This window comes from Phocoena phocoena, chromosome 2, assembly GCF_963924675.1.
Source record: "Phocoena phocoena chromosome 2, mPhoPho1.1, whole genome shotgun sequence".
NCBI lineage: Eukaryota > Metazoa > Chordata > Mammalia > Artiodactyla > Phocoenidae > Phocoena > Phocoena phocoena.
Window position 1 is genome coordinate 97978097 of NC_089220.1, and position 15760 is coordinate 97993856.

Here is a 15760-nt window from a genome sequence, read left to right on the forward strand (position 1 = left end):
AAAAGATTTTAAACTTTTGGAAAGAGATATTATATGAGGCATGGAGAGTTGTGGAAATTTTCTGGGCTAATACAGAATGTACAGCCATAAAGCCACTTGTTAGAGGACTTTTTAAAAAGTTAGATATTAATTCTGTTCTCAAGGAGCTAAGAGTTTAGAAAGAAAAAATAAGAAAAGTAGAATAAATGCAATAAGGTGTAAAGTAATAATCTCCTGTTCAGATGGTCAGTAGAAATTCCACTTGGGTTGGGTCTTCTTTAAAGGCAGTTAGGGTTTTATAAAATAAGCTATAACGGCCATTTCCAGCCAGCAGAAATCCCATGCAGAGCTGCAAACATGTCAACAGTTTTATTCCTATTGTTTCAGCACCAGTTTAAACAGGGTTAGTTAGCATGCCAAGTACATCAGCTGACCATAAAAACAAGATCAATTTTAAATGACACATCTGCTGTAAAATGGGCAGGTTTGTTGTGTCTTAAACCATCCTAGGAATTTCTCTGAGGGTAGGTTCTGCTGTTCTTCCATGACACATCATCTGGTTTCCACCCTATGTCCATATAGGGAATACCTATCTACCAGGAAGCTAAAACTACCACCTTTGAACAATGGTTTCCAAACCAGTGGGGCTACAGAGTTCCATAGCTATGCTTCAGGGACCCCCAACTCTCCTCTTAAACCAGGGGAGGTCACTTTCATGTATTTTTATATATTAGGTATCTATACACAGCAGTGATAGGAGAAATACTTCTTCATGAAAATGTGTTTGGGAAATCTCTCCCTTTGCCTCTCACACATCACATGCCTTTAAATATTAATTCCTTAAATGTTAATTATATACTTAAATATTTAAAAGTCAATTCTGTCTCTATCAGAACCCAGTTTATAAGTTCTGAGTCCAAAAGTACAGAGTACTCAGTAGCACTATAGAAAGTCCATGAGGCTACCTTGAAATATATGACCCCCACCTGTGGCCCTCTGTGCAACAGGTTTGATTAACTCTTATTAAAGGAGTCTCGAAGAGTTCAGCGTCATCTTATGGTACATTCCATAAATCTTTATGCAGCACTGTGCCTTCATGTATTGCTGGGCCTTCACACACAAGTACATTTACCAAGGGTAGCATGGGGCATTGGACAGTGTACTGGCTCTCAGCCCTCACTTCCTAGCCTCACTTCCTTAGACAAGTTCCCCAACGTCTCTGAGCTGGGTTTTGATTTCTAAAATGGATATACTAGATACTCATATAATAAGTGAGAAATCTTCAGAAGAGATTTCTAAACTAAAGTGTTATATAAGCTAGATGATGTTACCATCATTATCTCACCATGAGAAGAATTTGTAAGAAATACCTTAAACCTATTAAAGTTGGTAAATTGCAAATCTAGAAAATCTGAACTCAGAGAACAAATTTGTGCTGGCTGGAAATAGGTAAAGGGAGTCAAAGGGTACAAACTTCCAGTTATAAGATAAATAAGTCCTGAGGATGTAATGCACAGCATATATATAGTATAGTAACTATAGGAAACTATACTAAACTATATATTGGAAAATTGCTAAGAGTAAATCTTAAAAGTTTTTATCACAAGCCAAAACAAAATAACTATGTGAGGTGATGAATGTTAACTAAATTTATGGTGGTGATTGTTTCGTAGTATTTACATATATCAAATCATTATCTTGTGCACCCTAAACGTACACAATGTTATATATCAATCGTATCTCAATAAATCTGGAAAATAAATAAAGTTGGTAAGGTTTTGCTCTTGAGTGAAATCATATGCATGTTTGCCATGCTGTTATGTTGGTCCAGTGCCAGATAGTGATGAAAATGTGCTTCTTTGGTGTTTGGCCTGTACCATGAACATGGAACATGTAGTAACTACAAGTCTGGAACGCAGGTAAAAATTGTGTACTTTGGGAGCCTTGATGTCAGTTTAGGATGCAATTTAAGAAAGGAAATACTCTGAATTCATTTTCTACCAAACAAACAGTGAATTACCTAATGATGTATAATATGATGAAACAGATTTTTGATATTATATATTTTTTTTCCATAAATGAAATTTAGCATCTGAAAATTATAAAGACCTATTCAGGTATTTGAATGTCAGTGCTGAAAATGTGAATTTCTGATCAATCAAATGATACCTCAATAAAAGACTTATAAGTGATTGTGTGTTTTATTTCATTTCAGATTAAGTCTCTCAGCAAAAATCTGTGAGAAAACAGTCCTGAAGCGAATATTGAAAGAACTATGGAAGCTAGTTCTCAACAAAATAGAAAAACAAATTGTCCTCCCTCCTCTGACAGATCAAACAGTAAGTATTCAAACTAACATTTGATTATATTTTCAATAGCCCATCTAATTGTTTTTTGTTTCAATGAATGGTTTTGATCTAGACAAAATAGTAATTAAATTCATTTTTGGAAAAAGGGTGTGGTATACAGTGTCTTAGCAATGATCATTCCAATGACATCACCTTGTACAAATCAATTTTTTTCTTTTCCATTATGGCTTATTACAAGATACTGAATGTAGCTCCTAGTGTTAAACAACAGGATCTTGTTGTTTATCCATTCTATATATAATAGTTTGCATCTGCTAGTCCCAAACTCCCAATGCAATCCTCCCGCACCCCCATCACAAGTCAATTTTAAATAGTGGCAGTAGCAGTCATACTTCACACTGGCTTGACATTTCAAACGTTATCTCTTGAAAAACAAATGTATCAAAGCTCAACTTGTAGAGTTATCTGGTCTACACATGTAATTTTTATTTAATTTTATTATGACCCCCCCCCCACCCCAGGGAAATAGATTTTTGATAGAATATGCCTGCTGTGTTTCTTTCTGCAACTTTACAGTTGAAGAAGATAAAGCCAACACTGCTATCTGGAATTTTTTTTACTTTTCCCTTTTGCTTTTACCTGTCACCTTCGCACTTGGTGGTTAATACAGGAGACATCTTTTAGTGCATTTGAAGAATGTGATTGTATCATACACAGTGAAATCAGAAAGAACCAGAAAGATCAGTTGGCAGCAAAAGTTAGACAGTGGTCAAGCGGATACCCCGTCCAGCTAACTCAGCATATCCTGAGCCAAGCGAGGAAAGAAAGAACCCTAACGAGCACCTGCTATGGAATAATTTTTTTGTCTGTGACTGAGGACGATAAGTTGATGCAAATAATGAGTAATTATAAACTAAACTAAAATATATATTGACACCATTAATCATGCACACTCAGTCCATATTTATCCAGTGAGATTATATAGAAAATGTTTTCTTGTAAAGTGTTCCAAGGTGCAAAGATTCATGTTTGTGTTGATTTACGGCCAGTGAGTGTTAAATATAAATCACTTTGAGTTTTGCTTCATGCCATGAGTGTATGGTATAATCATTATAGCCTACACGTGTGGGTAGCCAAATCACATACAGAAACACACACACACACCCCATATTCTCACACACCCCTTATTCTGCTATAACACATAATGCATTTCTGTAACACCAGTTACCTGTCACTTAATTTGCCAATAGAGGAATGATGTCAGTGCAATGTGCAAGTTGGGTTGCTTTATAAGTAAATTTTTCTAGGTGAGAGGCTTGGGAATATAACAGAATAGCTATATACTTCAGCAGAAAAGGAAAGAGCACTCAGCCTGGCTGCTACATAGGCAGGAGCCCTTTCATCCTGATTTTAAAAAGATAAAAAAGAGGAAGGGGGCATACTTGCACATTGGTCTGTATCCAGATACATGCACCTGGCCTCTCACACGTGGCAGGCTACCCTGTCCCTGTGCACAGAGCTCCACTTCTACAGGCATTGTCTCAGCCCACGTTATACTCTATTGTGCTGTTGTTTGGGGTTTTTTTTTTTTACATTTTTAATATCCCTCGAGGTAGCCACCAGCTTCACTGCGCTCCCTTTGAGCTGTTCATGCTGTCTCCCAAAGTAGCATTTATTGTTTTTGATAGTTCTTTGGTAACAAAATTGCATGGACTTTGCACTGCTCCCTCCCATTTTCCCCCAAAGCCCTACTATTTCTAATGAACAATTTTATAGAATATGAGTTTTTTCAAGACTACATCTATCATGTTATAATAGCACAAGTGCTGTATATGACATTTCATTTTTTGATATAAGATCTTCCCTAGGAAAGCTAACCATCACCTCAATTTTCTCAAACATCAAGATCTCCAAGTGTGGATTTCTCAATGAATATACAGGCTCCAATAAAAACATGGAGACTACTACTTCAGAATAGCTGGTTTTCCTTATTGTGAAAACATTCTAGGCTACTGCTGAGTATTCTAGTAGTGCTTCTGATGTTTATTCTGATGTTTTTCAAGCTCTCCCCAGGGCCTTGGGGTACTAGGGAAAACCTCTGGCTGAGGGAGGAGTTACGAGGGCAGGGCTCTGATAGATTGGATGGCATGTCAGGTGGACCAGCTCCACCTTCTTCAGCTGTGGATCTTGACATTTTGCATAGATTTATTTTGGGGGGTGGGGAGTGGAGGGAAGTAATTGCCTCTGCTACAAATAAAGAAAGAAAAGATAAAGCTCTCTGAGATCATACATACACTACACTAAACTGGATACACTAGCAGTAACCCATTCAGTAACTCAGACTAAAACTTCCAGAAGTAGGGTGCCTATGAAGATAGTCGTATTGCCAGCAGTACTAGATATCTTTGATCCAAGTTGTAAAATAGACCAGTTAAGGGCTTATGGCATTAAAGTCACAAATATAATAAGAAAAATAGAGTACATTGTCTGTTGACTACATTTCTACTTTGAGAGTTACTGAAGATCTTATGACGGAGTCCTCTTCTCTCCTTTTCTATGTGTGTGTCTCTAGGGACCCCAGATGATTTTCATTGCAGCTAAAGATCTGGGACAACTATCCAAACTGAAGGTAATAAGAATAAAGCAATTACTACTTGTCTATGAAAAGTAACGAGCTGACTGCAACTCTGTGAGAAACCAACCTCCTATTAGTAATGGTATTGAATACGGCAGGACTATAGGAGAATGTGTGTCTGGGATCTCACAATCTGCTTTAAGAATGAATCAGATCAAAATTTAGGGACTGAATTGTACTGTCGTCTTCTCCCCACACTCCATATTTCTCGTATTTTCCAATTCGTAGAGCAACTGGGAATTTTTGACTTTGTGTTGAAGCGTGAAGCATTACTGCTTTAAATTAGACTAAATTAGAGAGCATATTTTCTTCTCTATAGTAAACTGACTTTGTATGAATAAAGGCAAAGAATGCTTCATAGAAATCCAGGAAAGTCTAGAGAACTCTTAAGGCAAGAAACCTAATGCAGGAAAATAAACTCATCAAAGCAGACATTGAACTCACTGACATAATCAACCCCATTATAACAAGGATTTGCTGTATAAATAACCTTACCTTTTATTATCGCTTGAGACTCACAAGACTTTGCAGTTGTGCAGGGAACCTCAGGTTTTTTTCCCCTCTGGAATAGGAACTTGATTCATTAACATACATATTGCGGTTCTGTGACGGGCTTTTTTCACTTAGCATAATGTCCTGCAGGTTCATCCATGTTGTAGTACATGGCAGGATTTCCTTCCTTTTAAAGGCTGAATAATATTCTACTGTAAGTATATACCACATTTTTTATCCATTCATGTATCAGTGGACCACATATAGGCCAACATTGTGCCTGTAGCTGAAATATTTGTTCCTGTTCCATTACTACCTATTAGAATATAGTATAGCATGGGTATGGGTTCCAGATACTGACCACCTTGGCTCAAATTCTACCTCAGCTGCTTCCAAGTATGTGATACTGCCCAAAGTATTTAACCTAATTTTCAGATTTGGCATTCGTAAATCCAGACAATGTTAGCACCTGGTTCAGAGAATTGTTGTGAGGATACATGAGATAATGCATGCATCGTCTTTGCATGGTGCCTGTCAAGAGTATGCCACCTCCCACTCACAGAGGTGATCTTGCTTCCTCCCCCAGCTGGCAGCTCAGGGTTAGGTATCACTGGCACTGTTTTGTGTGTGCAACACAGGCAAAGGATAATCCATTTGACTGTGTAATTACTTACTGAGATAAAATAGGTGCCCTATAATATCAGTACTTTATTATATCACCTTCATTATCCCCTTTGTCAGAAAAAAATTAAAGGCCAATAATCCCTTTAGAAGACATAACCATGACATAAAATTCTCACAGGTATTCATTGATGTCGGTGGTTCAGAGGGAAAGTAGAATGTAGATGTCACTGTCAAACTATCGTTTTGGATCTTGATCTCCATTGCTTTCTTTATCCCTCTTATTACCTCCCTGACATTTCTAGTCCCTACTTTGAAAAATGGATTTATATAGTATTGAAGTTTCTCATAGAAAACCATGAAAGTGAAACATCACAGTGGCTTATTACAAAAGAAATAGCCCTGGCTATGTGTCTAGCATTCTGTGTGACATCGGGAAACATATTCCATCTCCCCCAGCTTCAGTTTTCTGAACTGAATGTTTGTTATATCAGCTATAACTATTTCAGTTTCAAGTGATGGAAAGCCAGACTAACAAAAGCAAGAAAGGAATTCATTGCTCCATGAAACTTTATACTCCTGGGATAGCTCTGGTTTCCATCACTGCTTGATTAGGAAGTCAAACAATATTACAGAACCCAGTTACTCACTGTCTCTCAACTCTGCTCTTTCCTTGTTTGACTTACTGCCTTAACAAACCTCCCTTCCTGTTTGTAAGATGGTTCTCTGCTTATATCTAACATTTTTTAACTTGAAATCTTGTAAAAAAAAAAAATAAAAAGAACACCCCCCTTGGTGCAAGGAATTCCAGCAAAATCCACTGGCACATCATCAACTCTAATAGAATATTATCACCACTCCCAAGCCAACCACTGTGGCCTGGGGAATGGCATATGCTATTTGGCTTAATTCACATACCCACCCACCCCTGAGCTGGGGGTGCAGGCAGCCCTGTTCAAATCTTACGAACACTAGATGGGAGAGACCGGATCCTCAGTGGGCATATGCACACTACCTGGGAAAAATCAGAGTCCACAGAAAACAGAAAACATCACACTTTAGGTCCCTTCATGGCCTCAAAATTTCCTCAATTCAGTGAATTCTCTTTTGATTATAATGAACTAAAAGCAAATTATGAATAAAATATCCTAAAAGAGTTAAATTCATTAAGACTGAAATAATCTGAAGGACTAAAAATAGATTCATGTTATCCATAGGTGATGGAAAAATAACTTAGTTTTCCAAATATTGTCCCTTGATTTTTAAATTTTTGGTCCATTTAGTTGTCATTTGAATGACAGAGCAATAAGCCCTCTACATTATTATCTAAAAAATTAAAACTCTAGCTAAAACACAGAATTGAAAATTTTTTAACTGAGGTTGATTTATTGTATTGTGTTAATTTCTGCTATACAGTAAAGTGATTCAGTTATACATATATATACATTCTTTTAAAAATTCTTTACCTTTGTGGTTTACCACAGGAGATTGGATATAGTTCCCTGTATTGTACAGTAAGACCTTGTTGTTTATCCATTCTATATATTATAATGGTTTGCATTTGCTAACCCCAAACTCCCAATCCATTCCTCCCCCAACCCCCCCCTTGGCAACAAGTCTGTTCTCTATGTCTGTGAGTTTGTATCTTTTTTGTAGATAGCTTCATTTGTGTCATATTTTAGATTCCATATATAAGCGATATCATGGTATTTGTCTTTCTCTTTCTGACTTACTTCACTTAGTATGATGACCTGTAGTTCCATCCGTGTTTTGCTGCAAGTGGCATTATTTCATTCTTTTTTATGGCTGAGTAGTACTATTGTATATATGTACCACATCTTCTTTATCCATTCATCTGTCAATGACATTTAAGTCGTTTCCATGTCTTGGCTGTTGTGAATAGTGCTGCAGTGAACATAAGGGTGCATGTATCTTTTTGAATTGTAGTTTTGTCCAGATATATGCCCAGGAGTAGGATTGCTGGATTGTATGGCAACTCTATTTTTAGTTTTTTGAGGAACCTCCATATTATTTTCCATAGTGGCTGCACCAACTTACATTCCTACCAACAATGTAGGAGGATTTCCTTTTCTTCACACCCTCTCCAGCATTTCTTATTTGTAGAGTTTTAACTATGGCCATTCTGATCCGTGTGAGGTGATTCCTGATTGTAATTTTGAGCATCCTTTCATGTGCCTGTGGCCATCTGTGTGTCTTCTTTGGAGAAATGTCTATTTAGTTCTTCTGCCCATTTTTTGATTGGGTTGTTTGGTGTTCTATTGTTGAGTTGTATGAGCTGTTTGTATATTATGGAAATTAACCCTTCTCAGTCGCATCACTTGCAAATATTTTCTCCCAGTCTATAGGTTGTCTTTTCATTTTGTTTATGGTTTCCTTTTCTGTGCAAAAGGTTGTACAGTTTTTGGTTTGTTTTTTATTATTGTTTTTAACACCTTTATTGGAGTATAATCGCTTTACAATGGTGTGTTAGTTTGTGCTTTATAACAAAGTGACTCAGCTATACGTATATCCCCATATCCCCTCCCTCTTGCATCTCCATCCCATCCTCCCTATCCCACCCCTCTAGGTGGTTGCAATGCACCAAGCTGATCTCCCTGTGCTCTGTGGCTGAAAAGCTTGTACATTTGATTAGGTCCCATTTCTTGGTTTTTCCTTTTATTTCTATGGCCTTGGAAGACTGACCTAAGAAAACATTGGTACAATTTATGTCAGAATGTTTTCCTATGTTCTCTTCTAGGCAGAACTGCAAATTTTATAAAGCTGTTTTCCCATATTTTACTAGAATGTCACTTTCAATGTTTTCATTTTAAATCATGGGTCTTTTCATTTTCATGTATTAATTTGAAAGCATATTTGATCCACAGGAAAAGCATCATTTGAAATAATTGTATTGATGAGTAAATTCAGAAATCCTGTATAGAAATATTAACAAATGACTACCTTACTTAAAATAGAACAATGAGGGAAACTAATTGCTTTTCTGCATGTGATTATGATTTAGGATTAATTCATTAAGCAAACATTTATTCAGATGTGGACATATTCTATATTACTTCATCCTCTGGAACTTTATAATGTATGTATATTAAGTATGCCCAACTTATCACTATTTTATGGGATCAGATTTATTTGTCATAACATTTTTTTAAAAATGAATACATCTTTATGGACGGGTGATACAGTATCAAAACCAGTTAGTAAAAATACATCTGAGACTATGAATTTATGCAAGCAAGGAGTAACTCATTACAAGACTTTTTCAGAGACTACCTTATTTCAATGAGCTATTGCTAAATCCCAGAAAATCATTTCTTGCAAGAATTGTATTTTTCTATAGCACTAACATATATTATGTATTAGCAGCTATTAAAAAATAATCTGACCTCACCAAAAAGCCAGTCAAGATTGATGAAGTCAGAGAGATTTATTTAATATAAAGTAAAGCATTTCTCTCTATAATTTGGCAAAAAATTTCCATCCTTTTTTTGGGTCTCAATGGGTAGTTAATATTCTAACCACCCATTTTTTTAATATTTTTAAAATATTAAATGGCCTCATGTTTGTGTTGAAATCTCTATATCCGAGAAAGAGGCAGTGAGATGCAGAAGTGTATATCATGGGCCCAGCATGATACCACGTTTTCAACAATATTCAAAGGAGTGTGATTCCATTCAAGCCTATTGAATCATTTAGGATATAGGATATGCTGAAGAAGTACAATTCGATTACGAAAAACGAAAAACATATTGAGGGCCTAGCAGGTGATAATTGCCAAGATAGGCACTGAAAGTCTGCAGAAGTGAGTCAAACATATAGATTATCTTCAGAAAGCCATGGCCTCTACTAAATGACAGAGTAAGACAAAGGCTAGAATAGAAGGATGAGCCACTGTCTGTGACTGTACAATTCGTACATTGCACAAAACTGTCCCACTAAGGGAGTGAATGACGGCCGACTTAGGGACCATGCAACACTTGCTAAGCCACATGTGTTGATGTGCAGCTGTGCCCCGTAGAAAAAGAGGCACCTTTTATTACTAACCAAAAGCACTGATCCCTTGACCAAGTCATGCATTCTCAGAGCTACATCAGCTTTCCTTCTAATTCACAAAGAGGCACTTACATAAGTTAGAATTTAAGTTCCAGGAGAATGAAAGTCTTTCTTTCATGAAACAATATATCTGTCACCTAGAACAGTGCTGGCACATAATAAGCACTCAATAAATATTTGTTGAATGTTGTTGACATAGGATAGCCCTGGGGAGATTATATCAATATGGGGGTCAGGAATTTCTAAATTTTTCTTTTAGACAAAGTTCCTTTATTGTTGTCTTCAACTTTCTACCATCATTTCCCTAAAATAGTTTTAAATAAAGAGAGAGTTCATAGTGAACAATGAGGAAAATGCATTGTTAATATGGAAATCAGTTCCAAAATATTGAAAAATGACTTTAAAATATAGAAAATCTCCAATGAATTTAAAATATAGAAAATCTCCAGAGCCGAAATCAGTTAATTCTTTAGGAATTTTCCTGGTAATGACTAAGCATTAAGGGTATCCTAGAAAGAAAATAAAGTGGGAGCATTATACTTAAAGTAGGTTTTATCAGTGATAATTGAATGAGGCTAAAATTTACCTCCTAAATCCCTTACATGATGGACCTTCCTCTTTCCTCTGTGTGACAGAACAGAAAGCAGGAATTAAGATGGAAAAGCTTGGACACACATTTTCCAGGTTTATCTCTTTTTTTTCCCCTACCATTGGCTTGCAGGTGAAAAATAAAGCCACCTATGAATCAAAGCACTGCTTTTTAAGTAAACATTTAAAAGCATTTTAAAATTAAAACATTCAAAAGCATTTCTTCTTTTGGCAAAGTGGATTTTTATTAAATATCTGACAAAATCATCCTGTAAAATGTGTTCATATGAAAAAGATATCTCAAATGGGAAATATCTGCATACAGGGATTATATACAGATTTTGCTTGAAAACAGTTGTTAAATAAATGAACTGGTAATTTTATAAGCAGTTTTTCACTTGTTTTCCAGGAGCACATGATTCGAGAGGATACCAAGGGTCTGACACCGAGACAGTGTACTATAATGGAGGTGGTCCTGGCTACCATCAAGGTAAGGTTATAGTGTCCCTGGATATGGATCCACAGTTCTCTGTGTACCCTCAGAGAAAGGTAACCCCATATGCTTGTCTGTAGAGCTGTGCCATCCATAGACACAGTAGACAGTTGTACACATACATCCTGGGAGTGTGTCAGACTTAGGCCATACTATGTCATTATTACATCCATATTGCTCTGCCCTTAGAGTCGCTTCCTTTGTCTACCTTTAGAAAATGTGTTTGAAATCTATGTTTAACAGGTGTTTTCAAAGAAAGACATGTACCCCCAAAGCCCAGTTAAATAGATGCTTCAGGGGATTTAGGGTTAACAGAATTTCCGTTTGTGTTTTCTATGCTTGCTGAAATGGTTTTGGAAAGATGAATTTTCTCTTCTCTCTTAGTAAGGACAATAATTTAGTTTTCTGCTGAAAATGCAAAGGCATTGCATTGTGTGCATCAATTTTTCATAGCCAGAGGTTGACCAAAAGTTATTGGATTGTGGGCTAAATATAGGCAGATCTCAAAACATAACTTAGAAGTTCTTTGTTTTCACGTGGTTCTTTATAGATTTATATACATACATTTTATATTTATACGTGAAAGTTTATTAAAGAGTGAAAAATTAATTCATCTCCTAAATTTGGACTGTGTCCAATGTCTCAATACTTCACTTGGGGAAGCATCTGTTATCAAGGATGTGTGAATAGTTTAGCAAAGAACTGTGAGCTACCACAAGCCATTTTCCAAGCACAGAATAATCTCACTGGATAGAAACAGACACTGCAACGGTAGTCATTAAAACAGAGTTCTATTTGTATAACAGTTGGACACCTTCAAAACACTATTACTTCATGACTTTTGTAGTTTCAGCATTTAATAAGAGGACATCTTTTGCTGCTTCAGAAAACTGCAAAATGAAATTTGTGAGGTGACTATTTTGTGACACCTGGTGGAATGTGGCAAGCGTGAATTTCAGCAGTGAGATGACAGTGATGGAGTTTCTAAAGATGCAGCCAGAGTATGGGCTGGAAGTATAAACATTTTGCAAAATCTTTTTTTTTAATAGTAAACATGAAAAAAGAAAAAACCTGTTCTTTTTGAAAATAATTTTCAAAAATATGAATAAGAAATGACTGACCCTGTGGAGTTATAGAAGCACTAATGGCTACAAATAAGGAAGTGATAGTAGAAAAAATAACTCCGAGGCACACCATGAACAGTAAAAAAAAAAAAAAAAGTGAGATTTTTTTAAAATCAGAATTCAGCCCTTCATGGATTTTATAAGGTCAATGGATGACTCTAAGAGAGAGCGCAAGAAAAATATGTTCTGTGAACATAGAGAATGGCATTCAATGTACTGACAGGCCTGGCTCCTGTTCCTAACCCCAGCATTTCTCTAATTCTTCTTGGTGGGGACAAATGACCACCTCCTGCAGGACTAGTTCTGCCCAAACTCTGGGACAATCCTGATCCCCAAGCAGATCCCCCTGATCTACGTGTTGACAGCTCAACTATCCCATTTTCCTTCCCAGGTCATCCAATGATATTTTAGTTCAGCCTCAGACACTTGGCCTTGCTCTTCAGGAAGAAACTACTGCCTGGTGTCCAAGATCCAGCAAATGGATCCACATCATTATCTTGTTCTCCAGGACCAGAGTCTGACCCTGGTCCTTCTGAACCTCAGAGTCTGAGGTCAGGTCTTCAGTCTCCTTATTTCCCAACTTTTTCTCTGGGGTCCCCACGCTACACCTGCTTTACCTGCTTTGAGACCCTCTTATCTTTTCTGATTCTGAAATTCGCCCTGACTATTCTACAAGGCACTAACCGTAATGTTGACTGAAAAGGAATTCAGGAGAAAGAGGAGTACTACTTAAAAGAACTGTAGCCTCAAGAGCTAGTGATTCAATGTCTGCTGGGGGCCCAGCAAAGGGAATACTGTAAGGCCGAGACTTCATGAGAAAGATATACCGAAGCAGTAGATGCTACCCAGGCTGCCAAAGACATGATCCTTATAAGCATCCTGGGTGTTAGGTACATCAAGAATGATCATTCACATTTTACAGATGAAAAAGCAGAGGCTAAATAAGCAGGTTTAACTTGTTTGCCTAAGGCCACAGAGTTGCTTGTAAGTGGCAGAGCTGAGAAAAGATTCCAAACTCTAAAATCAGTGTCCTTGCTTCTGTGTTTCATTATTTAACTAAATGTTAACAAGGTGTAGGAAAATGTAGCAAGCCAAAACAAGTAATATTCCTACAGGGAGATTAGTTCTTTTTAAGTTAAAATACTGTATTTCAATTATTTAGTTTTCTTTTTAATTATTTAAAATAATGTGAAATCCTTCAACCTCTACACAAGTACCGATGAAAATATTAACTTTCTTAAATACTAAAATTCTAATTGGACTGGATTAGTCATACCAGTTGCAGGTAGTTTCAATTGTAAGTTAAAAGGATAGAACATGGCACAAGAAACAGAATTACAAAGATCTGCCGCAACTGGCGTGGTTGGCCTTAGAGACATTACATTTACCTGCCAACACTGAGCCAAATCAACAGTATTTGAAAATAAAAGGACAAGGCAACAGCTCTGAAACACAGCTAACAACTTAATCAAGCTGCAAGCCTCTGCAAGCTGCTACAGAGGCCAATGGAGAAACCGTATTTAAAGTTGAGCTTTTGAAGAAGAACTACAATCCTGCATCCTGTGGACCAAAAAACACATTCTCAGAAACTTAGATAAAGTTAAAAGGCAGAGGACTATGTACCAGATGAAGGAACGAGATAAAACCCCAGAAAAACAATTAAATGAAGTGGAGATAGGCAACCTTCCAGAAAAAGAATTCAGAATAATGATAGTGAAGATGATCCAGGACCTTGAAAAAAGAATGGAGGCAAAGATTGAGAAGATGCAAGAAATGTTTAACAAAGACCTAGAAGAATTAAAGAACAAACAAACTGAGATAAACAACACACTAACTGAAATGAAGAAAACACTAGAAGGAATCAGTAGCAAAATAACTGAGGCAGAAGAACGGATAAGTCACCTGGAAGACAGAATGGTGGAAATCACTGCTGTGGAACTGAATAAAGAAAGAAGAATGAAAATAAATGAAGACAGCCTAAGAGACCTCTGGAACAACATTAAATGCACCAACATTTGCATTATAGGGGTCTAAGAAGGAGAAGAGAGAGACAAAGGACCCAAGCAAATATTTGAAGAGATTATAGTCAAAAACTTTCCTAACATGGGAAAGGAAATAGCCACCAAAGTCCAGGAGGCACAGAGTCCCAGGCAAGATAAACCCAAGGAGAAACACACTGAAACAAATAGTAATCAAACTGACAAAAATTAAAGACAAATTATTAAAAGCAGCAAGGGAAAAACAACAAATAACATACAAGGGAACTCCCATAAAGTTAACAGCTGATTTCTCAGCAGAAACTCTACAAGCCATAAGGGAGTGGCATGATCTACTTAAAGTGATGAAAGGGAAGAAGCTACAACCAAAATTACTCTACCCAACAAGGATCTCATTCAGATTCGATGGAGAAATCAAAAGCTTTACAGACAAGCAAAAGCTAAGACAATTCAGCACCACCAAACCAGCTCTACAACAAACGCTAAAGGAACTTCTCTAAGTGGGAAACACAAGAGAAGTAAAGGATCTATAAAAACAAACCCAAAACAATTAAGAAAATGGTCATAGGAACATACATACCGATAATTATCTTAAACGTGAATGGATTAAATGCGCCAACCAAAAGACACAGGCTCACTGAATGGATACAAAATTAAGATAAATACATATGCTGTCTACAAGAGACCCACTTCAGACCTAGGGTCACATACAGACTGAGAGTGAGGGGATGGAAAAAGATATTCCATACAAATGGAAATCAAAAGAAAGCTGGAGTAGCTATACTCATATCAGATAAAATCGGCTTTACAATGAAGACTGTCACAAGAGACAAGGAAGGACACTACATAATGATCAAGGGATCAATCCAAGAAGAAGATACAACAATTATAAATATATATGCACCCAACATAGGAGTACCTCAATACATAAGGCAACTGCTAACAGCTATAAAAGAGGAAATCGAAAGTAACACAGTAATAGTGGGGGACTTTAACACCTCACTTACACCAATGGACAGATCATCCAAACAGAAAATTAATAAGGAAGCACAAGCTTTAAATGACACAATAGACCAGATAGATTTAATTGATATTTATAGGACATTCCATCCAAAAACAGCAGATTACACTTTCTTCTCAAGTGCACATGGAACATTCTCCAGAATAGATCACATCTTGGGTCACAAATCAAGCCTCAATAAATTTAAGAAAACGGAAATCATATCAAGCATCTTTTCTGACCACAACACTATGAGATTAGAAATCAATTACAGGGGAAAAAACATAAAAAACACAAACACATGGAGGCTAAACAATAGGTTACCAAATAACCAATAGATCACTGAAGAAATCAAAGAGGAAATTTTAAAATACCTAGAGACAAATGACAACGAAAACACGATGATCCAAAACCTATGGGACGCAGCAAAAGCAGTTCTAAGAGGGAAGTT

At 36.7% G+C, this 15760-nt stretch overlaps 1 protein-coding gene across 2 annotated transcripts in view; it reads left to right on the top strand.

Annotated features, from left to right (window-relative positions):
• The window catches only part of UNC13C (unc-13 homolog C), a 597834-nt gene that overhangs the window by 528035 nt on the left and 54039 nt on the right, over positions 1 to 15760 (top strand). For both annotated transcript variants that reach the window (XM_065872546.1, XM_065872547.1), the window contains 3 exons: positions 2195 to 2318; positions 4861 to 4917; positions 11105 to 11185. In XM_065872546.1, coding sequence (XP_065728618.1) covers positions 2195 to 2318; positions 4861 to 4917; positions 11105 to 11185 — 262 coding nt within the window. The remainder of the gene's footprint in view (positions 1 to 2194; positions 2319 to 4860; positions 4918 to 11104; positions 11186 to 15760) is intronic.